The sequence below is a fragment of the Coloeus monedula genome, assembly GCF_965178545.1.
Source record: "Coloeus monedula genome assembly, chromosome: 4".
NCBI classification, from domain to species: domain Eukaryota; kingdom Metazoa; phylum Chordata; class Aves; order Passeriformes; family Corvidae; genus Coloeus; species Coloeus monedula.
Window position 1 is genome coordinate 14,892,253 of NC_138784.1, and position 21,420 is coordinate 14,913,672.

A 21,420-nucleotide genomic window follows, 5' to 3' on the forward strand; every position below is an offset into this window, starting at 1 on the left:
ATTGCAGCAAAGGAAAAAAAAAATCACAAACCTAGCTGTGAATGAGGTTATGTGGGTTTATGATGAAGTGTGCAAACAAGAGGAAAGATTTTACTCCAAGTATTTTCTGCACCTTTTTTGAAGTACATCTTTAAAAATGTACATGAAGGAGAGCCAACAACTACAAGGATGTTTATGCATAATTGGCAGCATTCTCTGCAGTTGCATGAAGATTTCAATAATGGATGTATTAAACAGGCAGCCCGTACATAGATTACTGTCCCTTCCAGGGCTGCTGCCTGCCATGCTCCCAAACCATCTCTGCACACCTTCCTGAAAGCCTGGGTAGTGCACAGAGTTTATAAACCTGTACAACAAAACACCTGCCTAAAGGAAAAGATGGGAGAAAAAGCACGGTCCAACTAAAAACTCAAGCTTTAATAAGGACATGATTTATCTGAGAGTTTCCTTCCACTCACCCTAAGGATTAACTGTCGCAGTTCATCATCCTTCAAAAATGAAGGTTTATACCGGACTTCTGAGTAGGAGCTACTAGAACCTGGGAAATGGATTATTCATAGAGATCATGTCACAAGTTACATTTTAAATTCACTTTTAGCAGAGTTAAACTTGTTATGTCTTTCAGAATTTTTCTCTGTGACCCCAACAGCTGAATTAAAAAAATAATTCAAGGTTCTGGAAATCATAAAAACAAAACAAATCTCAAACATACACTGGTAATGAAAACAGACACATAACCATTTTCTTTTCTTGCCCTTTACTTAACAGAAACCAAGGAAACTTCTGTTCAGATATCATTAATGTACTGCTAGAGAAATGGTATTATGAGAACTGAATTTTCTAGAAACATTTCGTAGGTATATTTCAGACCTCTTAACTAAATTCTCTTTGCTGAAACTGAATAATTCCAATATTATCAATTATCTTTTGGCATTAATAATGCTTCATTAATATTACAAGGCCAACAATCAAAAAACCAGACTATTGTAGTTAAATCAAATGTCTCACTAAATATAGTGAGGCTGACTCACTGCATGTACTGTTCTAGCACCCATGGCAAGTATTCTAAAATAATTTTTGCCCATTACATTTTTATCCAATAATTTTTTATAATATTTTCTCATTACATTTTTTGATGTAAGCAGCAGTTGAACATTTCAGGCAATTTCAGCATTCACTATAACTCCACATAGTAGCTTGTATTCCCTTAAACCATTTGTTTTGAGGTAAATATAACTGTGCTGGGCGTAGTCCAGTTTTCATATCCTATTGTTAAAATACAAATGCTTGAGCTGAAGATTTCTTGTTTAAACTGCAAGTGCAGTTACTGCCCTGCTGGTCTGTCACATCATTCCTTCATGCAAAACTCTCAGTCTGCTTGAGCCTTTAGAAAACCCTCAAAACCCATCACACTTGAGCCATTCTATGATTTTGTTACTGTCAAGGTAGCAACATAATTCATTTTCTACACTTCTTTGACCCAAAACTAATTGGGTTCTCATCAGATCTATTTATTTATGATCAGTTGGCTTTGCAATGCAGAGGGTCTTTGATCTTTGCTTAGAGTTGACCAAATTATTATTCTCAAAAAGTGGTGTCAAAACCCCCAAATATTGTGTGCAGCTGATGGACTATGCAATATGCAACTTGTATGTGGATGTATTTTTGGCAGGAGAGGAAAAAAACTTCCAAAACCTAGCAATAACTAAAGGAGAGCAAAGAGTATTTCCTGGGTTGATCCCCACACTAACCCATTCCCTAAGATCCATGATTAACTCTGCTAGCTGACTGAGGCTATCAGAAGTTTCTGTTTCTTGGCACTCTCTAATATGTGAGGGTATTTAAGACTTTAATGTAATCAAACTCATTGACCATTTTGTTAAAGTATGTTCTGTCCTGCAGCTTTCCTTTTGACTCCTGTGCTTTCTAAAAAGAATCAAGGAGTGACCCAAGAGCAAGGCATGCCCTGAGCAGACAGAAAATATCAGACACTGAAGGGTGGCTTTTTTTCCTGTTATACTAAGCAAAAATTTAAAATTAAGTTCTGACAGCTACAGACACGTACATGTAAATGAGGAGCAGACTCAGAATTAAATACAGTAAGGAAGTGTAAAATAAAATACTCTTGATTTATTTAAAATCCAGGAAGATACACACTCTGACTAGAACAAGGATTTACAGGATGAAGTTTCCCAAAACTCACCTTTTAAAGACTTCAAGTGCTGCACAGCCATCCGTAGCACTGTGAGTTTGTCCAGCTTTCGGGCCATGGGATTGCACTGTGGTATCATGGCAGACAATTCCTCTATCAAATTATTCATTTTGTCTCTTCTTCTTTTCTCTGTTTGACTGTGAGCCTCTCTAAGAAGAAAAAATATTTTTTAAGGAAGATTAGGGGGAAGATTTTCACCACGATACTCAATTCAGTTTTGAGAATGGAACTATCACAAGTGCTACTGCACTGAAACAGTTTTTCATACGCTGCTTGCATTGGACAATTGAATTGGATTCACTTCAACAAAGATGAAATGGTCCCAATAATGACGTGAAATACTGAGGAGAAAAGATATCTCAAGCAACAGTTTGATTCTAGCTGGCAGGAACAAGAGGTTATGAAGACTTATAAAAGTTCAACCCTTCTTGTAACCTTTGCCATGCAAGTGATGACTCGGACACCTGTGTATCCCAGAGAACTCCTGATGTCACTGGGAATCACTGGAAGACATTCCTGCTCCCTACTCCTACCTCTGCCTGACCCCTAAGATGGGGTGTTCATTCTGCTGCCTTTTAAAAAAACCCACAGCAATAAACATTACTTTTACACATGCTTCTAAGAGATGGAGTGGAAACTGAAAGAAAAAGCTGTGCCTCATGTAATTTACCAGAAGTATCTCAGAAAGCTTTCCCTGTCCTGGTAGGGTGGTACAAAGACTTTCAGCCTTTGGGCTGTTTCAGGTTTCATCTCTTGGTAAGCCTGTCAAGAACTCAGTCACTGAAAGAGCTTTTCTTCTTGGCCAGTTTTCATCAGAAAACTCCTTCTAGGGCACATGAGTGCACATACACTGCACAAATGTTATTTATAGCTCAGGTCACCTTTTCTTTGCTTCTTTCTAGTGCAGTATGTCAGCTTTTCAGCCCATCTCCTCCCCTCTAATATCCTCCAGCAGATCAAGGGAAGTTTAATTCACTCTCTTCCTCCTTACCCAGAAGACAAGCCAGCCACTCAATTAAAACCCAGATTATTTTTCTTTCTGATTGAGGCCAGACACAGTAGTATAGTTATGCAAAATGAGGAGTAAGTTTTGGTTAATTGATATCCAAAACTTTTCCTGAAACAAAAGTTATTAAAGGTAATAAAGTTAACTACACCTGGCCTGTTCAGAAAGAACAAAGTACAGTGTTAAAGATCTACCTGCCTACTATTTTTATTTTTTTTTTTAAGAAAAAGAATGCCTTCACCACTCAATTCGTTCTGGGTCATTCTGCCCAGCATTCAGCTTTTCCCTCTCTCAAGCCTTTTTTTAGATTTAATTTTTTGAGTTATGCTCAGATCTATGGGTTCACCCAGCTCTTCCTTTATGTCAGGTAGGAACAATCAAGTAATATCCTGTGTTTGCTCCTTGAACTGTGAACCTCAGGAAGACAGATACAAGCATTCCAGGAAAGGAAACAACCTTCCACATCTCTGAGGGTTAATAAGGAGTTATAAAAAACTGAACAGGTGGGTGCAGAAATTCAGGGGATGACTGGATAATTCAAAAAGCCTTCTATTGCTTGCCTCAGCCACAAAGGGGAAGGGAGAAAAGCAAGTTTCCCAACAAGCTTGAGACAAAAACACTGGAAGGAGATAACTGATAAGCAAACCTCCAGAGACCTTTGTACTGATTCTTCTTCCCTCCAACTAATGCACCAAAAAGTAAGGAAAAAAATTAACAATACCACATAAAAGCCATTAAAGCAATGTACAACAATCTTACAGAGCAATCTGGGATACTCTGTGAAGAAAAAATAATTTTGAAGTGAAACTGCAAATGTATCTTGGAATATTTTAGTTTCTTTAATTTTGTTGCAATTACAAGAACACTTCATAATTACTAGCTAGCATACTATATAAATAATACTTCTGACAGCATGCTGAATGGATTATGTATTTCTGGTTTGACATCTCTGCTCACATCCAAAATGAAAGCCTTATTTTTAAATCGACATCATGGCACAGCTCTGGTTTTACTATGTGGCTTGTTTGTAACTTGAAATATTTGTTTGGCTGAACTGTGGTCACACAACATTTCAAATCCTGCAAGTGCTCTATGTGAATTTCAATTAATGTGAATTCAAGGTTCAATGGCAAAGCTTGAATAATTCCCTATACAAGTTCCAGAAGAAGAAATCTTTGTCGTGCTTTAGCCAAATCCATTTCCATGTGGAATAAATTTTAAATACCTCCAAAAGCAGAAAAAAAATCAAAATCTAGAAAACAAATCTAGAAAAAAACAATTCTCAAATTCATACAAATGGAGGATCAGCTCTTTATACATGACTTGGGTGTATTGCATTTACTTCTCACATTAAAAACTTCAACCTTGTGTTTTTGCTAAAGCATCTGAGATATCCTGCAGCAACTTTTATTAAAATTAGTAGCAAATAAAATCCTCGAGGAGATTTTAAAAATTATCATACATTTAGCAAGGGAAAGGAAAAGCTTACTGTTAAATATTGGATAGTTTTACCGAACGTTACCCACAAACTCGTATTTTACTATTGTGAATCACAGTATTCACTAGCAAAAAGTACTTCTATTGCAAATTAGTACCTGAAATCTTTTACTTTAACATGTTCTTCATCTTCACTCCTAGAAAAAACAAGATACAGAGCTTTACATTATGTATTTAATACTAGGCACTTATTTCCTCCCACAAATTCCAGAAGATAGAAAATGCTACAAATTTACTGTGGCTCCAGCAAAAGCAAACCTGCAAAATCCCTAAACCATAACTGACCTAGCAAGTGATGCATAACAGAAAGAGACCAAAGCAGAACTTGCAATATTCACAGTTGTGTGAACATATTAAAGGGATATTTCATAATTATGCGGCTTTTTTTATTCTGGAGACAACATTATTGGAACATTCAAATAACTTAAGACTAGGCTTGGTTTTATTTTTTTGTTTAAAATGTTATAAGAGATATTATCTATTTATGGTTTTATTTCTAATATCTTATTGTTAAATTTTAAAATAAACAATCCTAAATAACATTTAAAACAATCCAAAAAACCTAAGCTATTTCCCATACCCTACAGCAATGACTGGAAAGTCATAAAGTAATAAAATTGTAAATGAAACACAGTCATAAGTGTCTGTAGCACAATAAACACTCTGCAACAGGAAACTATAAAGGATGATTCAAACAAGGGCAATGAGCTTTTCTTTCCTATGACCACTGCACTCTTCACCACTCTTTGTGAAGAACTCCAGAGCGTGGCCTTGGTACCATGAGGATCAAGAGGAGGGAGGCCAAGCAGGCAGCAGCTGTCTCCCATGAGGAAATGGAAGCAGGAGGATCTTGGAGATTACAGCTTTAGGAAAGCTGCTTCCACCTGTAACTGAGCACTGACCCCAGTGAGGATCCAGCAGCCAAATTAACACACAGTGCAGAATCTGGGATCTCACTGGAACCCAGCAATCTTCTAGACAGTCTGATAAACCCAAACACGGAAGGAAGTTTGGCTCACAACACCCCAAGATTTTTATTCATTGAAGTTGTTTCAGATTTAGACGAATTATCAATAACTAATATTTTCCTTCCATTTTAAAAGAAGCTTACCTGAAATATCCATATACTGTGAATTCCAACTGAATTTACATTCTCTGACCATATGAGAAGAGGTAACAAGGAGCCAGACCAGCTGCTATGCAGCATGTGCCCCATTAATTAACTTTCCTTCTCCCTCAGGAGCTCCACTTGGGGAAAAAATCTAGCACAAATTTGCTGCTCAAGCAATCAGTCCCAGCCTTCAATGGATTTTTATAGCCTCTGTCCTACAGTTGTGGTGTTGCTGATATGAATAGCTAAATTAAAAGTACCTTGACTACATGAACAGAGGGTGAAATTCCACTTGGTGGCTATAATGTGGGTATACTTAATTGGTACTAGAAAGGACAGAATGGGTATTAATCAGAAAAAATAAAGAATACCACCTTTTCTCTACTTTCTCAATTGATTCATTAAATATACTTCCCCATTTCTTCTAAAATGGAAGCAAATGTTTTAAAGGCAGAAAAGGAGGATTTTTAGTCACTTTCCATCGTGAGCACCATGGAAAAAATCCACAAAGAAACAACCGCTTTTAAGCCCAAAGAAAGATTTTTACTCTGCCCTTTAAGCCATATACCAAACAGTGACTCCCCTGCAGAAAGGGACCTGGAGGTGCTGGCTGACAGCAGGCCCAGTTCAAGGCAGTCAGAGGACAAACCACATCCTGGGCTCATCAAACATCAGATGGGCAAAGAGGTGATTATCCTGCTCAGTGTTGGTGTGCCTCCACCTGGAATACTGTGTGCACTTCTGGGCCCCAAAATATGAAAAGGTGTTTGGTGAAGATGTGAAGGTCCCTGAATGAATTCAGGGGAAGGCAACAAAGCTGATGAAAGGGATAGAAGGAATGTCCTGTGGGGAGTGGCCAAGGACTCCTGGTTCATCTAGTTTGGAGAAAAGGAGGCTGAGGCCACCTCCTTGCTCTGTGCAGCTTCCTGAGGAGGGGAAGTGCACAGGGAGGTGCTGAGCTCTTCTCCCTGGTATCCAAGGACAGGACACAAGGAATGGTTTTTAAAGCTGTGCAGGGGAGGTCTAGACTGGATATTAGGAAGCATTTGCTTCCCAAGAGAGTGGGAATACACTGGAACAGGCTTCCTAGAAGGGTGGTCAATGCCCCAGGCCTGTCAGTGTTTAAGAGGCGTTTGGACAATGCCCTTTAAAACATGCCTTAACCTTTGGTCAGCTCTGAAGTGCTCAGGCTGTTGGACCAGATGATCATCGTAGGTCTCCTCCAAGTGGAACAGTCTATCCTATAAAAACACTGCACGGCTACTTACAAACAAATATTACCCAAGTAAGGTATCCAGATACAGAAAAGGAAAATGCAACAAAATAATCATGTAATTAACAACCATCCTGGCACATATATTCCACAAAGGGTTTGCTTACGCTGCATAGCCACCTTGTAACAGCATTATTTTAACACAGTTATTATAGTTCTAATTTAAAAAGCACTTTAAAAGCTTAAAACAACCAAACAAAAACGTTAACATTCACCAGTCCTGGAAAAATAGGAGAGCCTTCCCTTGCCTCACTAAGTCTTCTTATTGAACTGGTACTTTTCACTCCTTCCCATTCTAAACTTCAATACTAACGAGTTTGGTAAAGCTGGAAGCAGAGCATCATCTTAGAAAGAACTATCAGGAACCCTTAACATTGGATAGACCTGTCCATCCTGTTCCTTAGCTGGATGTTTATCACCTTGTGCTGTACACAGACCTGCCCTTGGATGAAGCACTCCTCAAGGAACCCCACAGCTCATTGAGCCAAACAGCAAAGTGTGATGTGTTCACAGAACTCAAAATAGAAATGGATTCATTCATAAAAAGTACCTTTTCTGAGGATCACCATCAACTTCAACTGTATCCCTGCAGGAACAGGTCATAAAGTAAGCAAAATGGAGTTTGAAGCACAACAAGATGACTTGATAGACCCAAAAAAACAAAGTCAGAAAAATTTTAATGGTAACTCTACTTGATGGGTTCTTTTCGGCAAGAGCATTAGTCTTAGAATTTAATTACTGCTTCTTATAAGCCAGTACTTTTTCAATTAATTTTTCAACTTGGACATTAGTTTTTTTTATCAAAGAGATCCAGACTTCAGGGAAACACTGCTGAGGAACCAACACTTTTACTGAACAGGTAAAAATCAACAAGTGCTACTGGAAAAGAATGGAGACTCTTCTTTTTCCCCCCAGAAACTAACATATTGCTGGAGTTTTCAGTTATCCACATGATGTACTTGAATCTCCAAGTTGACAATTACATCAACACCCACAGTACAGCTTACATTCTGTAGATCAATGGACTACATATGGAAGAAGCAGTGATTAAAGAGAATTGTTTTAATAATCACAAATACATGTAAATCTCCTATTCCCCACCTTTTTAAATATGGCTTTTCCATGCTAGTTTGGAGATATTTGTAGTGCACTTCATCTGCACTTTGTGTCCCTTTTTTTGGTTAACTGGTATCTGTTTGGCAGTTACAGAACAGGATAAAACAATTGAGAGTCACCTCAGCAGTCAAGTATGACCCACTTAAAAAGACTGAGCACTACAAGAGGACAGTCCCCATTTTTAGGTCATGGGTCTGTCTCCACATTTAAGGAAATGGCTGCTCTGGTCACTGAAGCAGCAGTTCTAGATCAAACAACCAGTAATCTTGTCTCCTGCTTGCAGGTAAAATTCTAGTATGTACTTGGGAGACTTCAAGCAACTTAAGAACTTGCCTTTACTATTAGGCAAAGAAGGAGGAAAAAAAAATCAGGATTGAAATTTCAGCATTAGAAACACATTATCCAGACACTTCAGGCCAGGAAACGGCATTACAGAATCCTACATATATCCCTTGGATTTAAGGATTATTTTTTCTATTTTTAATAACTGGGGACTGTCAAAGAATACATTTGGAAGACATTGTAAATTTAATGGTAATCAACAAAGGAAAGAGGATTAGAAAGGAGGAAGGAAGAGGAAAAGGAAAGACAGTGACCATGTTGCATAAATAAGAGATGAACGTCTCAAATTTCAGTTGAGACACAGAGATTTGATTCACTTACTGGTTATCAGAATCACTTCCCTTGCGTTTCCTTGGAATGTCAGGCACAGCAGCGTTGAAAGAAGTGGTGGTGGCAGGCTTAGTGATTGGATTCATGAGGCTGGGCACTGCACATGCAATGCATGGGCTTCCATCCACAGAGAACTGATCTGTCAATGAGAATAAAGGCTCAGTGTCCAGCAAAAGCTGCATCACTGTGCACCCACTCTGATCCTCACTGCGACAAAAAGCCATCTGTGTGTGGCTTCCGTGTCTCTGACACAAAAAGCCAAGGTTGCACTGCTCCAAGTCCAGCAAAGCATGCACCACCTTCCCACAGTGCTGTAATGATCTCACCAACCCAACCAACACAGCAAGGCAATATAAAACAGCTCTCCCCTTACACAACCTCTGCACTTAAATCCTCCCAGCACCTCAGACATCCTGCTGCAAAATCACCAGCTGTGCCATTTGTCAGCAGATCAAAATACTGTAGCTCAAACTAAATTAACATTAAAAAATATGTTGTGAGCTATGTTTTTTAATCAAGCTGGATATCCAAAAAATGGAAGTTTGCTATAATCATATTTCTGACATAAAATCCACAATTACACAGAACATCTGCCATGGAAGTTGGAAATGTCTCAAAAACTAGTCAAGTTCCCTTCACAATTCTCCTCTTAAGGAAAACTGTTGTTTCTGGAAAGGACAGAAGAGAAGTCACAAGCCAAAGGAATCCTAGCAACCTACGGGGAAAGGAGAACAGCCTCAAGGACCATAAGCACTATTACACTGTTTTGCTGCCCCAACACAGAGCTATCACAAAGAATCACCCAGCTGATGTTTAGGCAAAGAGCCAGAATTAATTCTGTTTCAGCAAACGCAGGAACTCCTTTAGGCTTCACGTGCCAGTGAGCACAGATGAGAGATTAAGAGATGTCAATTAAGGAAGTGAGCATCTCCTGCTTCTAGCAGGGAGCAAAAACCAAGAGGAGTACTTTGAAAATGCAGAAGAAGAAAAACTGGACGCTTTCTTGTGAGCTTTCTCTCTTTTTTTAGCATCTGTGCTGTTTGTAAAAATGTAGAAATGTGCAAGAACAATAATAAAATGCATACTTTTTTTCCTCTTGGATGTAAACACATCTCACACCAGAAAAATGACACTCTAGGTTTTCATTTGGTGTTGGAATACAGCTCTGGAGAGTTAAATAAAAATAGGATAATACTCGAACAACAGCTTGCCTGGTCTTCCACTAATCCTCTCTCTATCACATCAGACAACACAAAGTCAGCCCCTGTTTTATTTTAGAAAGCTCTTTAACTCATTAAGTCCCACAGGAAGTTCCAAAAAAAAGCAGTGGAAACAAAGAACCAATAAATACTTGACAAATAAGTGACAACATTTGGACATCTGCAACAGCAAGACAATTTAGTTATTTCAAATACACATCACATTCAAATTAGGGATGTTAAAAATATATTAAAAGAAATGACATGATAAATACTATAAGGACACAGTGGTAGATGTCTGAAATATTTTTATGATGAGTTTCCCTAGAAGTCTCATTTTACATTTCTGTTATTAACACAATTACAAAACAAACAAAAAACGCCAACAAATCCAAAGGAACTGTTTATTTAAAAGCAGTAGTTTTAATCTGCCCAGGTCACAGCATCCTGTAATTACTGATTAAGCTATTGAAGTACAATCAGTCTTGATGAATATTCATAAAAGAGTACTTACTAAACAGCAACCTACATGGTTCCAAGACAAGAATGCCTTCAGCACAACAGATCCTTTCGTCCTGGAGCAAAGCAGGACAGCACAGACCCACTGACCTAAATACTGCTCTCTACACAGATGGCCAGCCTGCTTTTGGAACACTTCCCTTTAAAGGAACAAAATCCAAGGCCTCTTTTACAGGTTTTCCAATTTATCTTCAGTATTATTAAACAACTGGTTTTTTCCCTCACACCCAAGCAACAAATTCTGACTACTGCACTTACCTCTTCTACCTTTACTAACAACACCCATTTTCATTATTCTTAACTGAGAAAACAAAATATGTTCACATTACCAGTAACAGTGACCTATTAAGAACTTCTAAACTACAATTATTAGGTGATAAATTGAATCCTTAACACTATCTCTGGGACAAACTAAATGCCAGTAAGATGGGTGGTTGATCTTGGACAAAAATACAAGGCTAAGAATCTGTACTGATCCCTGATATGCTCAGCATGAAGCTTATATTCTTTATATATTTTTTTTTTCCTTAAAAAACCTACGAACCAAATAAATTTAAAGCTTCAGAACAATCAGGCATAGTAGAACAGTGATTATGTGGAGTTTAACAGGAGAGAGCAAATCTTTCTAATACCTATCACTCACTGAGGAAGAAGTGGGCAGAAACAGCTCCTAAAGCCAAGGCAGCTTCGACAAGTCAGGGAAGGTGATGGAAAATAATCTCTGAGGGCTCCATAACAGCCATCATTATGATACTGGGTGATTCCAGGGAGCTCACTCTCTCCCTGGAGAGTGTCCCAGCCTTGTGTAGGCTGTGAGGAAAGATTTCTCTCCCTCTCTGGCTATCTATACCACTTTGGGAGAGCTGCATAAAGGATTTAAAAATCTTTGGGTTCACAAAGAGAATGGTCTAGAATGTATCCCAATAGCCAGGGTAGGCTTCTGTGATAGGAAAAAGTTGAATTTTTACCTGTCATTTAAGCTGGCTGAATTCCTCAGACTCACATTTCCTGTGAACATTTTCATACCATTGACATCAAAACCAAACACCTCTAAAAACACACAAAGCAAAATGAAATATTTCCCCATTTCATAACACACTTGCTTCATGAAAAATAATATCCAGAAGGACTAATCTTTATTACAAGTTGATGTTTCTATAAAACCAAAATCATTAGTCAATTTTAAAATTACTAAAAACAGTTGAAGTCAACTAGAGATGTTTTGTTTTACCACCCCAAAGGCTATTACTTACACTAGTCTGGTTTGCAAGCCAAATAAAATTCCAGCTGAGAAATGACATTTTTATTACTTCTTATTCCAATGCTAATGCCCTAATACTGATAACCAGAATTTAATTGCAAGTGAACAGTTCCTCAAATACATGTCTATTATGATCTATGTTTGTCTCTCAGCATTAAGCCTATATGCTTATCTGTATTAAAAATCAAAAATATTTTTCAAGCATATTATGCACATTTGGACAGATGAAAATAATGAGAATAATACAGGAACTCCCCCCCCAGCATCATTCCCTCTGTGAAAATGCAAAGACCATCCAAGCAGTACAAATACATATGGAAAACAGCTCATTCCCAGTAAATGTATCAGAAACAAAAAACCTGTTAGTTCAACACTAATTTTAGTGTATTTCATAACTGAACAAACAAAATATTTAAGGGATTGTTATCAATATATATTTCTCATAACATCAGTGTACAAGAGCATCCCCTATTCTTGTGTTTTTCTACAGGGAAAAGAAATAATAATTAAGAGTCCCCAAGGAGTTGGCAAAGAAGGGAACGGCAAAGGAGCTGCACAAAACTGCTGTTTGGAGGGAGATATAAAGACAACCAAAATCAACCATATTCCTGTGTCAGCAACGTTTCTGTGTCAATCCCATGCAATGCACTGAGAAACAAGGCTTGGGAGACTCCACATTTTTCCAACTACTGACAATATTTTCTAATCCCATGCCACATTCCTGAGCTGTTTTCTCCACCAACAGTTTTAAGGTTTTCAATTCCTAAGCAAACACAATCTATTAGAAAAGGTTTATGGCCAAACTCCACCAGCCACAAAAAGGGACATTCATCTGAACCAGTAACGATGTCCACATCTGAAGTAGCCATTCTGGTCCCTCTTGGAGGGAGGAAGACATTTCTAGGGTGATTCATCTCTCCCCAGAATAGATTCCTACATTTGGCTAGATGAAATAAAACAGTTCTAGGGTGATTCATCTCAATCTAAAATAGATTCCTACAGTTGGTTAGATGAGATACAGCCCAAGAGTGCCTACCTCTAGTCCGTAATTATACAGGGACCAAAGGAACTGGCTCAGACTTGGACATCTGTCCAAATGTGCATAATATGCTTGAAAAATATTTTTGATAACTGAGATGAAACCCACCCCGAGTACAGAAACATCACACAATTCTTATAACAGCCACAGACAGCACCTGTTTGCATCACATGCAACAAGTTCAAGCCCAAGAGAGTCTTTCAAAATTACTGCCCTAATTATGCACTACCTCAAGACCACTCACCCCTAGCAAGGTTAGCTTTTCTGTCTAGGTTTGCAGCATACATATTAGCACTCCAAAAATCAGCAGGAAGATACAAGTCACGTAGTATTAATAAATACATTAATTGATTAAAAGAGCTGTCAGTCAGCCCTCATTTAGCCAGTTTAAAAAAGAACATCCAAATTCAGCTATCAAGATATTACAGTAAAATGGGCTTGAAATAAAATACCACTGAAGAGGTACATTTATAAAGCTTATGGTGACACTTTCCATAGTCTGGGAATAAGTGAGACTTGGAGAAATGTGGCAGCTCTGCAGCTGCCTAAATTAATAATGTGTTAACACTGGCACAACCTTTCCAAAAATAAGGAACTTTTAATCCAGCTTTGTATTTTGAAACACTTTCAAAGGAAAGGAGAAGAGAGAGGCTGCTTTGAGTTCAGATTTCTAAGATCATGGATACCACAGACTATTAAAATGTGTATTTCCCAAAGGTATGTTCCTGGTACACACAAAACCCTTCAGCTAGGGTCTGTCAAGTTTAAAGAACTCCAAATTCTGGTAGAAGCGAGAGTGAAGTGGCACTTGAGTGTTGTGCAGCCCAGCCAGAGGAGTTTATTTTAGATTGTAAAGTTCTGTCATAATTAACATGGGTTTTGGGTTGTTTGTTTTTTTTTTTGTTTTTTGTTTGTTGTTTTTTTTAAGATGTGAGATGAAGGCATGGAGCAGCTCTGCTGGGAGGAAAGGCTGAGGGAACTGGGATTGTTCAGCCTGGAGAAGGGAAGGCTTTGGAGTGACCTCATGGTGGCCTTGCAGTGCCTGAAGGGAGCCCACAGGAAAGAGGAGAGAGACTCTTGACAAGGGCCTGGAGTGACAGGGCAAGGAGGAATGGCTTCACACTGACAGTCAAATAACTCTGTGCCACGTAAACTGCTTTATTTTATTATGAAGTTACTTTTCTAAAATTTTAGTTTATTTTAATGAATTCTTGCTGCAGATATTCATTAGAGAGCATGAAAACTACACTTACAGCCTATATACATACAGTAGTGCATGAAAAAGAAAGTTACAGGTGCTGTGGTATCAGTTTAAGGTCCTGCACATCTGAACACCTATAAAACTAAGAACCATATTTTCTACACATGGCTGAGTGTTATACTAACTATTTCTTTGAATTTATTTTTTTTAGACTTTCGAAATAGATCATGAAAAGCATCCTCAGACTACTTACAGCAAGTCTGGCATCATGATCATTGCCTACAGTATCTCTTACTGAAAGCTGGGACAACAATCTTTGGAATGAAGTTCTGAAAACAGTAGAAATGTAGGAACCAAAGTAGCTTATTCTTTCCCCAAATTTTATAAGCATGCGTAATGCAGGAACAAGATACAGAGAATTCAGTAATGAAACCATCTTATGAACAACACTATACAGAGAATAAACTCTTATATGTTAAGAACATTGGATTTGGTTTTAATATCACAAAATGAAAAAAGGAAAAATTATAATACTCAGAATTATAGACATTTAAATCAAATAATAACAGAGGCAACTGATTACTCTCTGCTTCTATTTTTACTTATTTTCATCACCTGGAAGAGAAGCAGTCAGGAACCACAATTTACCAGTTAAATGACACATTTACTTAATAGATTTCAAACATCAAATATTTGGCGAAAGCTATTAGTGTATTAAAGTGCATTTAAAAGTATAATAAGGCAGGAACCAGCCAAGGAAAAGATACTCCCCAAGGCCTTGAAAGGGTACCCTGCCTTCCCAGGCACTTTCGTGTTCACCCCAGGTAGAAAGCACTGATAGGAATCGGGAGTCTCATATATCATAGTTCGTTTCTGCAAAAAAAATCCAAACAAAAAACAAACCACAAATCCTCTCCAATTATATACTCCTAGAGGAATGATGGGTAGTTGTTTTGTTGTAAGTTTTGGAATTATATGACTGCAAAATGATGAGTCCTATCAAGCCTGCTGCAGAGCTTCCACAGTTTTAGCCAGCCCTGCGGTCCAAACAGGGAATTTTCAACAGTTCACAATGATTCACTTCCAAAATCACCCATCAAATTATTTCTTCTTACAATGAATTTGATTCTTGGATGTGAACTGTCCAGTTTAGAGTTTGTTTTTCATAATGTGCAAATATACCAACAATAAGGTGTACACTCAAAAAAAAAAAAAAAATCTAAAAACTATTAAGCAGGTAACCTTAGTGTGGTCCTATTCCACAATTAAGATACTTTTATCTTAAAAACAAAGAAACCCAAAACTTCTTTCTTTAAAATCCACTAAAAGAACAGGTATAAACATAGGTAGCAAAAGAAAGCAGGGAGGAGGGTTTATCTCACAATAAAATGTGAAAGCCTATGGTTCATTGATTTCCCAAATCTACTTGTAAATGGATGTGTCTCTGTATTTGGAGGTTTCTTCATTTTGATGATTTTCTCTCATTTCAGTATATGCATGATACAGAAACAATAAATCTTAAGTTTTAAGCACAGTTTTGCAGACTTAAAAAGCACTACAAAAAAACCACCACTTTGTTTTCAAACACTACATTATTTGCCACAAATTTTTACAACAGTATTTAAACAATCAAGCAGCACAGACAGAAACATGCCAAGGATTTGACACAACCAGGATCCCCACATACATTAAAACACACATAACCCAACAGGCATTTAGAAAACGACTACTAAACCTAGAAGAATTGGTGCTAACTACACAGAACTGCAGTGATGGCTCAGGAGGGATTGGACCACTTCTGTTTCCCCACACCCCGTGCAAAACACTCCCTTCTACTCGGAGAAGGGAAGCACCGTACTCGTTTCCAAGCAGGAACACGAGCAGCAGCTGGTGGTTTACAACCAGCCTTGATTTAGTACCAGAAACTTATGATTAAAAGCAAGGAAAGATCAAACCTTGGTCGCCATACAAGCGTGGGCATGAACACACACACACATAGAAAAGCCAAAATCACTATACCTAAAATACTAAATTATGTTAACTACCAAAAAAATCATACTAGAGTTTTAGGAAGGCAAGGCTAAGCGTGTACCAGAAACAGTGAACTACAAACTAAGTTAAAAAAAAATACCAAACAAGATTTTTAGTGCACATCACATCAGTGTGACGACACATCTGTAACAGCAATACAGCACACACTGACCACTACACAGGCGGATGCCAAGAGGACGGTGCCAGGCTCTTTTCACTGCTGCCCAGTGTCAGGACAAAGAGCAGTGGACAAACTAAACGCAAGAAGTTCCATCTCAGTGAGAGGAAGAACTTCTGTACACTGAGGGTGGCAGAGCCCTGGAGCTGCTGCCCAGGGAGGGCCTGGAGTCTCCTTCTCCGGGGACATTCCAAACCCACCTGGTGACGCTCCTGCCTTGGCACGGTGGGGGACTGGACGATCTCCAGAGGTCTCTTCCAACCCCATTCCGTGATTCTGTGGTTTCCGTACGAGGGCTCCAGGTGCCTGCACTGAACTCCACTGAGCGGGAGCAGCGAGCTAGGAGCGCCCAGCGGGAATCAGACATAAACCCGAGCGGCCCCGGAGCGGCCCCGGGCACAGGACCAGCCCCAAGCGCCCCCGAAGAAAGACGGCAGTGCCTCACGGGCACCAGCCCCACAACACCCACCCGTGCCACAACACCGAGGCAGGCGGGCGGGCGGACGGACAGACAGACAGACAGACAGACAGGCAGACACACCCCACACACGGCACCCGCGATCGCCCCCCACGCGCGGGGCAAAGCGCAAGAGGGGAGAGGGAGACGCGGCACCCACCGCCCGCCCGCCCGCTCGCTCCTCGGGCGGACCCGCTCCCACCTTCCGCCGCCCGCCGCTCCTCCTCGGCGCCCTCGGCGCTTCCCGCTCCTGCCTCGGCCATGGCGGGCGGCCCCGTACCCCGCTCCACAGCGCCCCCGGCACCGCCGGCATGCAGGGGGTGAGCTGAGGTGAGCCGAGGAGGAGCCGCCGGCGCCGGGGAGGGACCGCGGGCTGCCCCGCCAGCCCCGCCTCAGCGCCCCCGCCCGCCATGGCCCCGCCCCGGCCGCGCGCCGCCTCTCGCGAGATTTGGGGCAGCGGGCGGGGGGCGGTGGCGGCGCGCGCCGGGCCCCTCATGGCGCTGCTCCCCGTCGGGTTCGATAGCCGGCGTGCCACGACCCAAGAGTTCCAATTGCCGCTGCAGTAACATCCAGTTAGTCCAGAGACACACCCATGGCTTAATTCAGAGCTGCCCAAGCCTGGCTACTCTGTGGTAGTACCACAAATCAGGCATTACCACTGGAGTTTTCATGCCGTTATTTATGCACGGAAATTCAGTTAGTAAGTTTCCAAGCACAGCACCTCTTTTAGGACTGTTTAGGATTTTCCATATAAGTTTCCTGTGCAGCTGACTTCTACGCGTGTCTTCACCTGAGCAAGATCTTTTTGACACGTAGATGTGATTTTTTTTGTGTTACAATGAATATAATTCAGCTGTAGAACACATCGACCCGGAGTATTTTGCCAACTTAGCAATGTATATACAGACATACATCAACAACATTGATTTACTTCATGTTAGTTCCAGGATGTCCTTGAGTAAGGGATGCTGGCAGCTGCCTCTTCCAATGGTTAGATACCCATTTTTGCTGGTTAGGCTTGGAAATATACAAAGACCTTGCATGAAAGAATATCCTGATTTAAGATAATCTTGACATGCTCCCCATTTTGCAACACTCAGGCTGGCACCTTGCCCGTGTCCCAGGCTGGGCAGGGCTGGTGTTTCTTTGAGTGCTGTGCAGAGGACACTTTGTCTGAGGAAGCATCAGGATCTTGGAATAGTTTTGGTTGGCAGAGGCCTCTACAAGTGGTCAGAGAGCAGTCACACCTATCAGTGAAAAGTAGCATAAACCAGGGTTAACTTTCACAAGTGTATTGAATTGTGTTAGCAGACCTGTAGCTGGATTTTGGTAGTACCAGGAGCGTGCTTTTGAAGTGAACCTGCCCATCACGGTGTTCTGGTTCACACCTTGTTGGTGTGAGCAAGGTGTGTTCCTTTTGCAGAAAGACCTCAAGGTGCACCTGTAAAAGATGAGTGTGTTCCAGCTGTTCCCAGGCATTCCTTCCCTCCAGCAGATCCCACTAGAACCTATCCAAAATGAAACCTCTACAACATGTATGGACCTCAGCAGTGCCTCTTCCACATGACAGAGCCTCTCTGACTGTCCTACCCCGTGTTGGTGCAGCCTGTGCTCTCTCAGTTCCACTCGCAGGTGTGACAGAAGAGGCTTTTGCTCAAATACACAAATCCTGACCTGTGCCATCTCCATGGGCTGCACAGGTGCTGCTTCTCTCTGTTGGGGCATCACAATATAAGAAAAATCTAAAGCTCTCAGAGAATGTCCAAGACAGGGTTATGGAGATGATGGTGAAGGGCCTGGAGGTGAAGCCACACAAGGAGCAGCTGAGGGCACTGGGTCTGTTCAGCTGGAGAAGAGGAGACTGAGGTCAGAGCTCACAGCAGTTCTGCAGCTTCCTCACCTGGGGAAGAGGAGGGGCAGGCCCTGATCTCTGCTCTGTGTGACCAGGGACAGGACCTGAGGGAACGGCTGGAGCTGTGTCAGGGGAGGGTTAGGCTGGATATCAGGAAAAGGTTCTTCCCCCAGAGGCACTGAACAGGCTCCCCCAGGGAATGGTCACAGCCCCAAGGCTGCCAGAGCTCCAGGAGCATTTAGACAATGCTCTCAGGCACAGGATTGTTGGAGGAGTTGGACTCAGTGATCCTTCCAACTGAGGATGTTCCATGATTCTATGAACTCAGGCACGAGGGAACTTACAGTGCAGCTGGTATTGCTCACCAGTGAGGCCGGAGCTACAGTGAAGGAAGCTCCTTCTGCAGGTGTTCTTCTCCCACTGTTCCGGGGGCTTTCCTCTGTCTGTTATTAGTAGTAGGGATCCTGTGGAGCTGGCAAAAGGAGATGTATTGTTTTGCAACGGATGTTATGTTCTTTCATCATCAGTTCTAGTGGTCAGTATCTAAGTTGTTAAAATTTATGTCGCTGCAGACAAGCGATCAGTTCTTTTCAGACATGGGGGCAGACTCTTAGGATAAAAACATCCTTTGCTAAAAGTGAATAAGAAAATGTGACTAAATACACACAAAAAGACAGTTGGGATCAGTCTCTTCTCCCAAGTAAAAAGCAATAGGATAAGAGGGAACAGCCTCAAGTTGTGCAAGGGAAGGTTTAGATTAAATATTAGGAAAAAGTTCTTCATTGAAGGGTTGTCAAGCATTGGAACAGTCTGTCAGGAAAGTGGTGGAGTCACCAACCCCAGAGGTATTTAAAGCACATGTGGACGTGACACTTGGGGACATGGTTTAGTGGTGGATTTGGCAGTGCTGAGGTTAAAATTGGATTCGATGATCTCAAGGGTCTTCTCCAAGCTAAGTGATTCTGTGATTCTAAGGGCTTGAGAAAGCAAATCCTCACAAAACACTGCGAGCCAAATCCATTCGAACACCTATGAATTTTATGTAATGTGGTGGAAAATCAGCAGCTCACCTAGTTAGGTAGAGTTGGGGAAAGAAAAAACCCAACCAGAAAACAGGGATGTGTTTCCTTTGTAGATTTCAGAGATGTATGCAGAATTCACTTGTCTAAACTCACTATAATCTTGAGGATGGTTCCTCGGACGCAGTCCTGAACTCCATTCATGACATCTTTTATAATTGGAAGCTCCCAACACATTTCCCATCTGATGTGGAAGCTCCTTGTCTGTGTGGGAGTGGGCAGCTCAGCATCTTGCCCATGGCTGAGCCCAAGGGTTAGAGCACGTGGAAGGAGCGTATGCATGGCTCTGACAGAATATTCCAGGGAACAGGCCAGGGAATCATGGCTCCCAGCTGGGGATGCTGCTGAAGAAATCCCACTGTGCTTCTGTGACAGTGTCAGTGCACACTTATTCATAAGGTACTTTTTTCCCTTGGAAATCTGACTTGTCATTTTAGAGCTTTATGTTCTATGTAATCCCACTGTTACTACTGCAATTTTATATATATATATATGTCTCCATCATGCTGGGTTCAGTTGGTCTTGCAGAATTAGCACTGTACAGAAGGAATTACACACCCTTTCTGCCCTAAATGAAATAAAAAACCAGCAGGGAGAGCTAAAAATCATGAGTTTAGATGCTGTTGCTGTCTTTGAGAAAACTGTTAGCATTAATGCATATTAATTTTATTCATATACCACAACTGATACTGAGAAAATTGTCTGAGAATTTATTCCCAGGAAGCTGAAATGTCATGTTTTGTCCTGCTAAAATACTGTCTTGCCCCAGTTTTGAAGCTGGGAGCTCCCACCTCCAGGTTTGCATCATCAGTGGACACCCAAATGTTAAGGGGATTTCAGAAGTGAGTCAGCCACACTGACTGAAAACGTTTCAAGGACTCAGGAACCACAGAAAGTTGAAGATGGCTGTTGTTATAATGCTCAATGAGTTAAACATTTAAATAGCTCCCCATAACTGTTTTAACAAGCTTAATAGCTAAACAGCTATTAAATACAAACTCTCTCCACATGGGAACATTATTGAGGACATTTAAAATTTTTATTTCTTTTAACTGACTCACTAGAAACAGAGCTACTGTACCTTATTTGCATTTTATTTCATATTTTTTAGTGCAATTGCGATTCACTGCAGAAGTTTTTGGCACTAGGTCAGAAAATCAGATCAGTCTCTTGGCAGTATTTCTGCCTGTTGTGTTCCTCATCCATGGTGCAGTGTCTTGTCACCTGGCACTTGGATAATTCCTACAAACATGAAGATCATTACCACAGATTTGAGACATCATTTATTATACTTGTTTCTTATTCAAAGGTGATGATTGGACTCTTCACTGAACCTTTAATACATGACATTAACTGGTGTTTATGGCGCAGTTTGCCTCGAGTCTTGGCAGAGCGGGATCCCAGTTTATGTAAGGCACTGATTCTGAGTAGGCCACACTTGATATTTTTGCCCCATTTTCAGGTGAGCACTTTCTCTTGAATAGCTTTCAGCTATAAAATAGGGAACAGAATGCTTTATGTAAGCCATGGATAGCCTCTTTTCTCCAAACAACTTATACAACAACGTGCTAAAGGGGTAAAAATAACAATCAAACCTCGGGGCAGTTAAATAATAGCCTGAGACTGAGCAGTTAAAGGGTCTGTATTAGTCTTCCTTTTTTTCTCTTCCGTCACAGCCAAAGCATAGCATGTCTTAGCTGTTTCCCAGGACATGGGA

General features: G+C 40.6%; 1 protein-coding gene across 2 annotated transcripts in view; it reads right to left on the reverse strand.

The window, feature by feature from the left end:
• BMAL2 (basic helix-loop-helix ARNT like 2) overlaps nt 1-17,102 on the reverse strand; it is a 31,530-nt gene extending 14,428 nt beyond the window's left edge. Inside the window, exons 1-6 of one of the 2 annotated variants that reach the window (XM_082279945.1) lie at nt 16,975-17,102; nt 8,879-9,026; nt 7,650-7,685; nt 4,814-4,852; nt 2,204-2,361; nt 459-538 (exon numbers count right to left, since the gene is read on the reverse strand). In XM_082279945.1, the coding sequence (XP_082136071.1) occupies nt 459-538; nt 2,204-2,361; nt 4,814-4,852; nt 7,650-7,685; nt 8,879-9,026; nt 16,975-17,035 (522 nt within the window). In that variant the 5' untranslated portion in view covers nt 17,036-17,102. The remainder of the gene's footprint in view (nt 1-458; nt 539-2,203; nt 2,362-4,813; nt 4,853-7,649; nt 7,686-8,878; nt 9,027-16,974) is intronic. The other variant, XM_082279946.1, reaches the window with a different exon arrangement.
• Between the last annotated feature and the right edge of the window lie 4,318 nt (nt 17,103-21,420).